We start from the raw sequence: 13,966 nt of genomic DNA, 5'->3' as shown, positions 1-13,966 counted from the left end.
CTCAATTTCCTTGAAGCTCTGCTTCTTCATCCTTGTCGTCTTCCCACCAGGCGTGATTCCAATGCAATCAAAGCTTTTTAAATATAGACGCCACATTCATGAGTCACTTTGCATTGACCTTCTATAGTGAAGTGGAGGCGTGGAAAGGGCGTAACTTGAGGCGGAGCTGCGTACGTACGCTTCTCCTCAAGGTGGAATCTATAAATCACAAATCGCATGAATGTGCGCATACGCCACATTTTGGGTTTCTGCCGCACACAGACTTTCAGTCAGATTTCCATGCACATTTTTATAAATGAGGCCCATGAACCTATGACCCTAAGGACTTAAGCTCCTCTGCCTTCCTCACCTCTAATCCTTGCATCCTCACAGTTCCACCCGATACCCTTTCACTGGCACACATGTATTGCGCTTTGCTACGACTGACCTTCATTCCTCTCCTCTCCAGGTTTTCTTCCACCTGCTCTCTGCTCTTACTACTGATCACAATGTCATATGCAGACATCATTGTCCATGAAGCCTTACGTCTCACCTCATCTGTCAGTCTGCCCATCACAATTGCAAACAAGAAGGGGCTGATGCGGTCCAACCTCCACCTGGAACCTTTCTGTGACACCTACAGCACCCGTCACTGCTGTCCTACTCCCCTCATACATGTCCTGTACAACTCGACCATACTTGTCTGTCAGCTCAGATTTCCTCATGCTATACCACCGCTCCTCTCTTGGCACTCTTCATATGATTTTTCTAAATCCACAAAGACAAAATGTAACACCTTCTTTCCGCTTTGGCTGTTTTGAGTTCATTACGACATTCTTGCAGAGCTCCTGGAAATGTAAATTTCTCTTGGAGATTAATGAAGTATCTACCTACCTACCTACCTACCTATTCAACCCACCCACCCACGCACTCACTCTGTACTTCTCCATCAGGACTTTCAGACCGAACATTGCATCTGTAGTGCTCTTTCTCGGCATGAAACCATACCGCTGTTGAATAATTTCTACCACCCGATTCATTTTCCATTGTCCTGCGTAGCTATGTCATTACGTCACATGGGTTACGCCTCATATCAGGAAATAACAAAAGGGAGATCAGCATGAGTCGCGTAATTTAATTAATATTTATTTTGTCAAATGTCCGAATGAAAATCAGTGATTCCTAATCTTCCGTCAGAATTTGACAAACTACCAGGCAATCAATAATACAAAAGATACTGACAGCTATTATTGTGTGTAATATTCAAGTAAAAAATAAATTTTATGAGCAAGAACAGCATTTGTTCTTGAACGTTACTATGAAGCAGTGGCCAAACACAGCTCTGTCATGGAGATTAAACACTTCCTGCTCTCCAAAATACAGTAAAATAATTATCTCCATGACCAATGGGCGATTATATGCTACAAATAACCATAAAAAATCTAATCTAAATGTAATATGGGTTTGGAGTAAAGGAATAAACATAGATGCATTTTTATGTTTCTAGTGTGTATGTGGTGGAAACACACTCCATAACAGATAACAATTTAATATTAAGAAATTAGTATTAATATTAAGAAACAATCCTCCACATTATTCATTGCATTGTTTAATGGGCATTGTGGCCGGCATTTGCGTAATAGTACAGTAAATTCCGCCATTTGCTGACTAAATTAAAGACTGCTCTGGCTCTCATATTTACAAAAATGAGTCAGTGAAGTTGAAACAGGAGGGTATTTACTTGAGGTAATGCCTCCCTCATTTCATTATGCAAACGGTCCAGCACTCAGCTCAGCAAGCTTTTGGAGCCAGAGTTGAACCATTGAGCCAAAGAAATTGACATGGATTTATCAGAAGTTGCTATATTTATAGTTTATTATTCAGCTATATGTGTACGGTGTATGTGTGTTAGTGATCTGTAAGACTTTATTATTTAATTATTATTTCATGATCTGTGTGACGTTGGTGATTCATGCAAACATCCAGTGATGGCAAACAGGAAAATAATCTGTCAGTCTTGTTCACTGTAGTTTTCTCAAAAGCACCGCGTTCAGTACTAAGAGCACACTTTTCCAACTGACTTTATATCACTAGCCAAATTAGAAGCAAGCAAATGGGACAAAAAACACTGGCAGTGACGGATGCAACACGAGCACTTTACAGCTCTGTCTTGTCAAATGCACCGCATACGTAACAAAACAAGTTTACCAAGTAACTTTAGACTTGAGCTGAGGTGAAGAAAACCTAAAAAAACCCGTCCGGAGTAGAGGCAGTGACCCACGCGACACAAGCCGTTTTAAACTCTGTCTTGTTAAATGCACCGCATACATAACAAAATAAGCCATTGCTCCTCTCTCTGTCTGGAGCGAGTCTGTCTATAGAGGGGTGGTGTGTGACTGGTCAGTCACAGAGCGTGAAGAGTGAATACTGTGCTTGGAAAAAAATATACCCCTCAAAAATGGCTGTAAAATGCCTGGATACCGGTATTGAGGAGAACTCAGGCACAAAGGTTGTTTGGTAGAGTTTAAAACAACAATGTAAGTACATAAACATTTTTTACAATGCCGTACGGGATTTAAAGGTGTTCACGCAACGAAGTGCCATGTGTAAAACAACAATCGTACATAAATGACTATGTTGTTATATACAGTAAATATATGTTACGCTAGTTACTGTTAATGTACTTAAAAAGACTGAGCATGAAAAGTGACTGTTGTGAAAATACAACCCCTAGAATTGCTCTAAAATGACCGACAACCACTTTTTCTGTTGAGTCATTATTAGTTGCAACCAACTTTGAGGTCTGTGAACTACCCCTGAATATTAATTTCTGGAAATGTTACAGAGTAAGTTTTGGGTTCTGTCCAAGGTTTCTTCCCCAGAGGGAGTTTCTCCTTGCCTCAGTCGCCAAGTGCTTGCTTGTGGGGTTTCAGTTGGTTCTCTGTTTTCATTTGTGAACTTCATGTGTAAAGTGCCATGAGACAACTGCTGTTGTGATTTGGCGATATATAAATAAACTGAATTGAATTGAATTCAGTTTTTCATACAGTTATAGTTAAGGTTTAGGTATAGGGTAGGGTTAGGATACCCTTTCTCTATCTCTAACCCTAACCCTAGTCTAGGTAGATAGTCCCATGAAATTGTTTACTTCAGACATACTGTGATTTGTGTACCCTACATAAATCACTGTATGTGGTACTGTGCTGAGTCATTGTTGGTCACCACCGACTTTGAGGTCCTTGAGCTAACTCTAAATATTATTATTGAGAAATAATAATAAATATTATTATTATTCAATTTTTCTGAAAATTTTACGGGGTTAATTTTTCATGCAACTGAACCATTTTAGGAGGTCAGACCATGGTTTTTCAGACTTTTGTAAAATAAGAACCACTCTAATGGACTTCTGTGACAAAGCTACTCTATACTATCAATCAAGAGTTAGCTATGTACAGTACTGTTAGTGATGTGAAAATCCAAGTGTTCATTAGAAGATGCCTCTCTGAATGTTTCACTCACGATTAGTAGCGACACGGCAGAAATCCTCCTGCAGCTTGGTCACGTCAAAAGGAGAATCCAGAGATTCCTGGTCGACTTTGTCATTGCATAGTGCAGCAGTGGAGAGGTTGGGGTTCGAGGCATGGAGGCGGATAGAACCAGAGGAGATGCAGCTGGGAACCTACAGAAGAAAAGCAACAATGGAGACTGGTAAGACAGTCATTCAGATGAAAGCAATTAAGTGGATATATTGTATCTACCTGCAGTGTTGTTTTGACATCTTTGTTGTAGTTCTTTGTGCGCCATTTTCTCTGAAGCCTCTTTTCCTTTTTAGGACTGTCAAATGTAGATGCCTAGGGATTTGAGCACAACACAGTCAACTGATTTCACACTGTTCTTCTCTGGAAGAAAAGAACGCTCCATTTAAAAATGCTAAGTCTCAAATCTGATGAGCAAATCACCTGAAGAGTTTGGATAGATGGAGCAGAATAGGTCCGATGGATGACCTCCATACTCTGAAGGAGGTGGCTCAGCTCTAATAGATACGCCTCACAAACTGACAAGTCTATAGAAAGGAAGACAAAAAAAATGTTTTACACTCTTTCTACCAAATCTGACCTCATTTAGCCATGCATTTAGTCATCAAAACAGTGACCACATGCAAAAATTATAAGCCACTCTTTCATGACCTTGAGACGGTTTGTTAGTGTTTAGTACCTACATCCATTGGTTTGTACTGTTGTTGATTTGTAATGTACACTTACATAGCTTTTGGGGGAACAATGGAGCAAAAAAACCCAACCAAACAAAAAACACTCAATACTGTTGACCAGGGGTCCTCAACTGGTCTCACCAAGGGACCCACAATTTTCCATGGTCATTATGTTGTGACCCACCGCTTTTCAAGGGATAGTTCAGATTTTTTGACATCCCCATCAGCAGTGCACTATATCAACAAGGCTTACCCCCACATTTGGTCCCGCGAATCTAGTTTTGGTCGGATTTCCTGGATGAGCAACGTAGTTCTGCTTAGTTGCTGGGTCATTCAAGTAAAGAGTTTGGCTTCTCAAAACAATATGCGTTTGAAAGAGTAATACATTTGCATCATAAAAATGATTCCTCAAAAAAATCAGGCCTCACAAATTGCTTGGCGTTATGTTTGTCTCCCGCTGGGTCCCTGCGCACTGTCGCCTCTCCATTCGTGTGTATGTGATGAAGATGTTCGTATCTTCTTCCACTGTGGAACACACGTAAACATGATGGCCGTGGCGCTCCGTCGCCGATGAAGATGCAAGTGTTTTCATCACATACACACGAATGGAGAGGCCAAGCAATTTGTATTCTTTGTAATCATCATCTCTACACAAACTTAATGCGCAAAGTGCATTTCAGAACACATTAAGGAAAAGCAGGAGGATAAATGCATGCATAAAAATAATGACTAAAGTAAAATTGCACCAAATGAGACCACAAAATTTGATATTTTTTTTCCTTCTAATTGTGCATTGCACTATAGAGGAAGACACCAATCAAAAAGGTGACATGATAAAGAATAAATTAGCAATATAGTCTTGGCAGCCTGTCATTTGACGATGAAACAAGACGGCTGTGAGAAAATGTGTCCTCCAAGGTGGGTTATGGACTGTTTTCCCCAGCCTTTATTGAGCCAAGGCACATATTTTACATCTCAAAAAAATTTCATAGCACACCACCTAAGAAATTGTTGTATGAATGGAAACAGGTGGATACATACTGTAGGTTATGTGGCTTCTGCCATCCGGTGGAATAGCATTTAATTATTTTGCCTGTCACTATGCATCGCTGGCACAGATAGATGAACATCCGTCAGCGTACGGCCCGGTTAGCGTATGTTCCATTTTACGTTAAAGATTTCGCATACACTATTTTGGTTGTCGTACAATGTGGCGTGCGTCCTGTCGTATTATTAATACACTGCGTGAGTCAAACTTTGTATAATGTATCTTTATTACAAAACAGGCAGCGTGTCAAGCATGCTCTCAACTGGAATTCATTGTCCCACAGCTCCGTCACCCATCTACCTGTTCTTTGCAAACTAACACAGTTACTCCACGTCTCTGCTTTTCTTGTTCATCACGGCTGCAAAATAACAAAATTGCATGTGCAACATGCACTTTGATAAAGAAGGTGATAAAGGTGAGAAACATGATTAAATTCAAGCAATAACTCATAGTAAAACACAAAGGTGGTGTCCGTGTGGATTTCTCCTCGTCCCTGTCGCTGCCTCATAGTCATCTTTGTGAACAATCAAGTCTTCAATCACGGTAAAAGTGACGTAAAATGTTCATTTATTCATTTAAGTCGTCATTTACAGTAATCCTTTATTTATCGCGATTAATTGGTTCCAGATTCCACCAGGAATTTCCACAAAGTAGGATTCCTTCTTTATAAATTGACTATTTTCATAGTTAGAGCAGAGCAAACCTATTTACGACTTTATAAATATGTTTTTGACATGAAATAACACCCCTATAGTCACCTTTACACTCGGACTACCAAATATCGTAGACATAATAATAGAAAATAAGACATCCATCCATCCATTTTCTATGCCGATTTTCCTCATTAGGGTCGCGGGGGTATGCTGGAGCCTGTCCCAGCTGACTTCAGGCGACAGGCGGGGAGAAAACGCACGGGGAGAAAATGCAAACTCCACACAGAAATGCCCCAGGGAGAATTGAACCCAGGTCTTCCCGATCTACAGATTGTTACTGTGTTGGCCAACATGCTAACCACTAGACCAGTGTGCAGCCCAAAATAAGACATATTAGACATAAATAAAATATACTGTCCACTGTCCTCTATAGCCTTCGCTCTAAACAGCAGCTCAGAACTACACGATTCACCCGTCGCTACAGTAACATTACCGACACCTAGTAGCCAGTGTAGAATACTACATAACACGTCTTTAAATGCGTCTTCTGAATGCCTTATATTTGTATTTTTAGTTATTTAGACATTTTTATGCCTAAAAATATTTAATTTAGGCCAAGAATACCTACAATTTAAATATGCATATTTTTCTACTAAATAATAGGCCGAATTTTTGAAAAACTGTGATAGAGTGAAGCCATAAAATTTTAACCACAATGTGTGCATTTTGAATTGTTTTCTGCATATAAAACTATAATAATTCTTTATAAAATATGTTTTGTGTTAATATTTTTGGGTGTCTTGAACTGATGAATTGGATTTACATTATTTCTTATGAGAAAAATTGATTCAGTTAGCGTACATTTTGGGTTTCAACTGCCCTTCTGGAACAGATTAATGATGCTAACCAAGGTTCAACTGTAAATCTTACTTTTTGGACCAATCACCGTAATTTCCAGTGTATAAGCCGCTACTTTTTTCTTAAACGTTGAACCCTGCAGCTTATACAGCAGTGCAGCTAATTTATGGCCATGTTCTAATCTTGTGAGATCTCCTTGACTTCAGAACTACTACTAATCATTTAGTGTCAGTGAGGAAACGGTAGTTCTTTCTTTGGCAGGAGCCAATCACGACCTATAAGGGAACTCGTGACGGGCTTGTCAACCCGTTGGAAATTGCAGGAGGTCATTACTCAATATCACAGTCTGACTGGTGTCATCTTACAAAGAATGCTAAACTCATCACACAGCAACTTAACACCCAACAGGTATGTAAGGAATATACAATGCAAGTACCAATACAAGTTCAGAATATAAAACAACTTTTTTAATGGTTTCCCATCCTGCATTTCTTCCCAGGAAAGCATTTATTGGCAATGGCTCCCGGGGAGATACAATGAATCCTTCAGCTGCCTCTGTCCACCAGAGGAATCCCTCTGGGCTGACAAGCTCACTGTGAGTTTTTTCATACCTCACGATTGGCTCCTGTCAAATAAAAAGCTACCTGGTCCTCATGGACTCGTGTGTGCCACAATATGCCATTTTATGACGTGGACATGTGCATCTAGTCCGGTGCGGCTTACATATGTACAAGTCTGTTTTTCTCTCTAAATTTAGAGAGTTACAGTAAGTGAAACTGGATTTTGGAATTTCTCTTGTGGCACACTGCACAGTGGCTGAGAAACACTACTCTCGTGTTGCTTTCGTATTTCGCATTGTTGCTTTCCAATGAAAAACATATAGCATTTGGAGGTGCTTTTCATTGGACAACGATGATTTACAAATATACATTTAAATGGATTAAAAGTGACATTTGGCAGGCTGGCATGACACAAAAAATGATATAATTAAAAAATTTTCGGCAGTGAGTTGCAGTGTTTTATCACCTTTGGAGCACTTATCCATGTCATCAGATGACTGCAGCCAGGCCGCTACCTTGGCTTGACCATTGCAGCCGAATGCAGAATGCACCGTAGACTGCCTGCGTATAGGCACACACTGCACAAAGAAACCAAAAGGTCAGTCCAATAACAATTGCTAGCATCTTCCCAAATCTTTATCTTTTTTTTTTTTTTTTTCCCCCTGTCCTGTCCAGCCTTTAAAGCAGATAGAATTGTAGATCTAAATGCTGTCAAGTGCTCAACAGATTTACTCTGCCAGGGAGAAGTGTGATATACACTTCCCCTGTTATACAAAATTTATTTGACTTTGATGCTTGTTATTAAACAAATTTGGAGAGACCGGACCGGAGCAGGAGGGGACAGAGAAGAAGAGAAAAGGAAACGGGGGGACAAGAGACAAGGACAAGAGACAAGGACAACAGCAGCAACAACAACAATTGTGACAACAAGAATAGAACAACAGAAACATACAGAACGACATCAGCAAATAAATGTCTGTGACAACTATAAAGACGAACAAGGACATAAGGACAAAAGACAAAACAATATCAACAACCACAATGACAACGCTGTCAATGACAACCACACATAATAGCAGTCATGAAATGATGAACTATGACAGTGATCACAATGACAATACTACATAGAAACAGTCAGACATAATAGTAGTCATGAAATGATGAACTATGATAGTGATCACAATGACAATACTGCATTGAAACAGTCACACATAATAGTAGTCATGAAATGATGAACTGTGATAGTGATCACAATGACAATACTGCATTGAAACAGTCACACATAATAGCAGTCATGAAATGATTAACTATGACAGTGATCACAATGACAATACTGCATTGAAACAGTCACACATAATAGTAGTCATGAAATGATGAACTATGACAGTGATCACAATGACAATACTGCATTGAAACAGTCACACATAATAGTAGTCATGAAATGATGAACTATGATAAAATCTTTATCTTAAACACAGAAACAATAATGATATTTATGAGCAGAGACACAAGAACAAGCCCTGAGATTAATTCAAGTACATATACCTTTCTTATAGAAGCACCGTCAGCAAAGCTTGGAGAGGTGGGGGAGGGGTAGTGGGGAAAGTGGAAGGGCTTCTCACTGGGACACATGGCAATCTCATTTTGCCGATAGAGCCGATGGTGACGTAGTTTGGACACCCATTCATCAAAATGCTCCTGTGACTTGATCTGGATGGCAGATCAGCACAAGGACAAGTGAGGTGACAGGCACAAACAATGCTTTGTCACGCACATGCACAACACAAGGTCATTCCAAATTCATTTAAGCACGAAGTACATCGCTTCCAGCAAAGAAAAGAATGGGAATAGTGCATGTTTTTGTGGCTAATTTCCCATAAATCATTGGATGGAAGCTATTAACTAGCTTAGCGGTTTACCTTCAGGTGATAGATGTTCTCCTCAGCATCAAGATCGATGCACTTGGCTTTCTTCTTAATGGCCATAACAGAGAGGCCCACATCAATGCAGCCATGAAGCTTTCCCTTCTCAATCTGCATGTCAACACATGGAGACTACACTGGATCATAAATTTAAACATCTATCATAAATGCATTGCTTGTTGTGGGTCCAGGGAAAATTCTGCATGGTTGCTGTCTTATTATGTGATTGACATGTAAAAACACGCAATGAGACTTATTCATGAGCAGTCGGCAGACACTCACATCAGCTTTGCACTTGCCATACTTCAGGATGCCCTTGTCCAGGGAAAAATATCTCTATCGGGACAAAGAAGGACAATATGGTGGTAAGACACCTCATAAGTTGTCAACCTCTCTGTCTACTGCAGTGCTTCTCAAATAGTGGGACGGGCCCCCATGGGGGCATGAGAGGCAGGGGGCACTATACTAAATACTACTGAATATACTACAATAGAGTTGCAAAAATGAATCAATTAATCCATTATTAATTGATTATCCAATCCATCGACAACTATTTTGGTATTTGATTCATCATTTTTTAATTTTAAAATGTAAATATCCTGTGATGATCCTGTCAAATGTGATTTTTTTTTTCCATTTCATTACTCATCCATGAAAGCAGACCTATCATCTTTGCGTTTTAGGCAAAACAAGATATTCACACAAATCAGCTTTGACTTTGGAAAACAGTGATCAACATTTATGCCTCTTTCCTGATATATTGTGGACAAACCACTAACTGTTTGTGTTTGGTTCATATTGATTTGATCCGTCTAGGGCCGAACAGATTACTTGATTAATCAAAACAAAAAACTTCAGCTTAATTGACTAAGAAAATGATCGTTAGTTGCAGCCCTATACTACACAACACTTACGTTTCTTCAAGGTTGGCAGGTCTGTCTTTATTCATGCTTGAAAGATGCAGTGCCAGCAACTCATACAGTGGTTTGTACAGACAAATCCATAAAAGCTATAGGTTCTCAATAGTATTTCAAATCACTGGTGGCGTGAAAAAATCTCTATCCCCTTGGGAGGCATGGCAGAAAATAAGATAAGATAAGATATTGAGACCACCGGTCTATTGTAACCGTCTGCCATTATAAAAAATCCTCGCATCCACTTCCTCCACATGACTATTAGTGCTGACACTCTTACAGTGCATGTGACTAGTGGAAGCACTAAAACAACATGGGCTCAGACTGCACGTCAATACTAAATATATACAGGTCTATTAACCAGCAGGCCATCAGCTAATGCATCTGAGAGAAACACCAGGATGCACGTCTGAGGAAGAGCGTCAACTGGTCACATGCGACTCTTCGGCAGGTGGGATCATTAACTGTATACGGTAAGCTTGATCCATTAGTTAAAAGACAATCTGCTGCTTTGTTTAAAAGGACAACCTGAAAAATGGCGTTCAGGTTTAGTAAACTAATATCTTCATCCATCCATCTTTACAAGACAAAAGACAGACTATAAACTGGACTGATCACCAGTCAATCAGCGTGATTTTGAGTTGTGCACTGAGTGTGAACTGATTCAAAGCCAGCTGCATAAAAGTCAACTACTGTATGTGAACCACTAAACTATGTAGTAATGACTAAGTGAATTAATTCCTGCATACATCCACACTAATAATAGCTAAGGACTTAAAAATTACTTTGAATATGTGGTTCCCCTGTGGGAAAACATTACAAGGTACATATTTACACATCAGACAGGTGTTGGATACCTTATGCCAACCCTTGAGGGGCCACTTCCTCTTCTTTAGCACATAACCCTCCTGTTTCTGGGGCTCCAGGGCACTGCTGAAGCCTCCACGCAGACCATCCACAATTTCCCAGCTGTCCTATGTGAGAAATATAAGCAATTTAGGGAAAGATGGGGATGAAACTATTATTATACACAAGAGCAAAACCTTTCTTTGTCATAACGACGCATAATACAAGTGTAAATCAAGGGCAGTGTCCCTTCACGTACAAATGATGACATTGTCATGGCTGTGGTTTTGTGGTTTTTAAGAACCAACTCATTTTGAAAACTTACAGTATCTAAAAATCAGCACCAGAAAGTGAGAGTGACTAGTGGAGTCAATCTGTCTGAAATAACCATTGACAGAGCGGTAAGGAGACAAGGGTTTGTCATATGCCCCTGTGACACACCCACATTGTGACTCACTTGTCTCCAAGGCCAAAAGTGACAGCAGTGACGTACATTGAAGAAAAATATGCCAAGTTACACGTATAGACGTCCCCAGCCTTGCTGAGTAAACACAGACGTATGCAGGTTACATAACAATGGCCCTCCAGGTAATTAGCTTGGTTTGTATAAGAAAAAAACCTGCACTCTGCACAGGTTGAATCGAACCAGCTGCAGTCTTCTTTAAAAGCTTCTTCTTCTCTAAACAGACCTATTTTCTGCTTACAACAATGCCTTGACATGACTACCCCAAAGATTGTCTCATTCCATAAATAGTGAGATTCCACACTTAAAAAATTTGAACTAAAGAAGCCTTTTGGATTAAAGGTGAAACGTCTTCAACAAACACGAAGAGTCCAGTTGCCTCGATTCAACCTTTGAGGGTTACTACGACCTGGATGACCGATAATCTTCACAGCCAAACCCTGTACTCGCACCTGGTTTTATATTGGTGGGCAGAACAGCAGTTACAATCTCGCACTACTGTACTTGTATTTACAAATGGAAAAGCTTTTGTGGGCTGTGAAAGATTAATGACATGTGAGTTGGCACAACAACCATAACAGTTGTCTCGTGATGCCAAAATCTTCAGTAATCTGCAGAAGCATGAGAAATTAAGTTGACAATGTGAATTGAAATAGCATTAATGGAGCAATACAACATTAAACATCATTTAGAAGATGATTCAATGGCAGTGGTGGAAAAGTCAGTTTGGAGTCATTGAATCACTGCTTTCTGAGGGGGTGAGTTAAATGGAGACATAATAATATATCGATTTTCGCTTAGTTTCACAAATGAGTAGGTTAGCATCAAAAGACTGCAATGTCCAGGAAAGGTCATGTGCGGTGGGAGTGTTGTAATTTTCTAAATAAGTAGAAGAAGTTTATAAACTGGGCATACCTGTCCACCCTCCCATTTTCACAGGGAAACTACCGTATTGTGCCCTTCTTTCCCAGGTCACTGGCGTTTCTCATATTATTTCCTGTATTTTAACTTGTATAAAAAAACAAAATAAAATCCTGTCTGGTCCTCACTCGGGCAACATCAACATACTACATTTTGTAGCCTGGAAAGTCAGGCCGTCAAAATAAAAAAGTAAAATAAGTAAATAAAATATTGAGTAAGTAAAATACGACAGCGCACGTTTGCACCGCCTTTTTTTGAAATACTGAGCAAAATTGTCCAATGATGTATTGCATAATTTCTTCACTGACACAAAAATTACACACTTTGTTGTGGTAAAATACATGTAAAAGGTAAACAACAAAATTCTAAAAAATGTAAACAGAAAAATTTTAATTTTGAAAAAATTAAACGGAATTTGGGAAAAAATAAAACAAATTTCAAAGGATGGTGGTAAACTTACAAAAACTGCAGGACTCTATGAAGCCAGACAACTCCTGATTTTTGTTGTCTTTTGGGAGTTATGCACACACATATATGAAGAAAAGCACATACTCTGCACGAACACATCAAAACAAGAAGACATGCATGATGGGCCCAATCAGGACTTCGTATTACCTGTCGGCTGTCAAGTTTAGAGGAGGCGCTGCTGTTGCTGCGTGACAAGGTTAAAATCTTCTGCGACATGGCTGAAGTGCGTTCCTCTGAGTCCATTTCACAACTCACTATGACTGGAGTTGCAGCAGCATTCCTGTAGTCTAGTGAGAAAACAAAAGTAGACACGAGGAAAAAGATGGCTTTAATAGTCAGGGCTCCTAAAAGCTTTTCAGCTGAGTCTCACTGAAAAATACATTAGGTCACTTAGAGTGATTCATTTTTGTATCTCTAATATGAGGTGTTCTGAAAATTGACAGACAAGATGGGTCGTAAAGCTGCGTTTAAATGAACTCTAAATAATTCATAGGGCACGCTTACAGAGAGTGCTAAACTGTCAACGTGAAAGAATCAAAATATCTCAGGCGTTTATCATATTCTTTTTGTTATCCTCAAGTGTATAGAAAGCTGTAGGTGAATCTTAGTTGTAATTCAGTTTGTGTGTGCATTATTAGACTTGAGATTGTCTAAAAGCGCATGGAGAAAAGGTCCAGTATATTTTATATGCATTATTCAGTTAATATCTATCCAAAATGCAGTATGTGCATATATGATAGACTGTCACCATATGAGATATGCAACTATCCAGAAGCTAAAGCCATAACCATTACGGGTGTCAAGAGACACCCAACTCACGAGATGAGACAATGCATGTGATTGGGTCCACGAGAACGAGATGAGGCTAAACAATTGTTGTGATAATAAATAATAATAATAATAATACTATATCATAAAGTTGTTAGTCTATATGTTCCCTGCGATTGTCTGGCGACCAATTGTGGGTGTTCCTGCGATAAGCTCCAGCATACTCCTGCGACCCTAATGAGGACAAGCGGCACAGGAAATGAATAAATGAATATATCATAATAATGCAATATTTCCTTTAATATGTCATCTTTCACTCTTCACGCAATAGTTTGTTTTTATGAGTAATTTCTTCT

At 39.4% G+C, this 13,966-nt stretch overlaps 1 protein-coding gene across 4 annotated transcripts in view; it reads right to left on the bottom strand.

Annotated features, from left to right (window-relative positions):
• The window catches only part of osbpl3b (oxysterol binding protein-like 3b), a 64,807-nt gene that overhangs the window by 22,284 nt on the left and 28,557 nt on the right, over window positions 1-13,966 (bottom strand). For 3 of the 4 annotated variants that reach the window (XM_054781911.1, XM_054781913.1, XM_054781914.1), the window contains exons 2-10: window positions 12,990-13,129; window positions 11,002-11,118; window positions 9,513-9,566; window positions 9,228-9,341; window positions 8,854-9,018; window positions 7,775-7,886; window positions 3,939-4,042; window positions 3,738-3,830; window positions 3,499-3,658 (exon numbers count right to left, since the gene is read on the bottom strand). In XM_054781911.1, the coding sequence (XP_054637886.1) occupies window positions 3,499-3,658; window positions 3,738-3,830; window positions 3,939-4,042; window positions 7,775-7,886; window positions 8,854-9,018; window positions 9,228-9,341; window positions 9,513-9,566; window positions 11,002-11,118; window positions 12,990-13,085 (1,015 nt within the window). In that variant the 5' untranslated portion in view covers window positions 13,086-13,129. Of the gene's footprint in view, window positions 1-3,498; window positions 3,659-3,737; window positions 3,831-3,938; window positions 4,043-7,774; window positions 7,887-8,853; window positions 9,019-9,227; window positions 9,342-9,512; window positions 9,567-11,001; window positions 11,119-12,989; window positions 13,132-13,966 lie in introns of those variants that run through there. The other variant, XM_054781915.1, reaches the window with a different exon arrangement.

This window comes from Dunckerocampus dactyliophorus, chromosome 7 (assembly GCF_027744805.1).
Source record: "Dunckerocampus dactyliophorus isolate RoL2022-P2 chromosome 7, RoL_Ddac_1.1, whole genome shotgun sequence".
Taxonomy (NCBI): domain Eukaryota; kingdom Metazoa; phylum Chordata; class Actinopteri; order Syngnathiformes; family Syngnathidae; genus Dunckerocampus; species Dunckerocampus dactyliophorus.
This window is presented reverse-complemented; position numbering and strand designations above follow the sequence as displayed.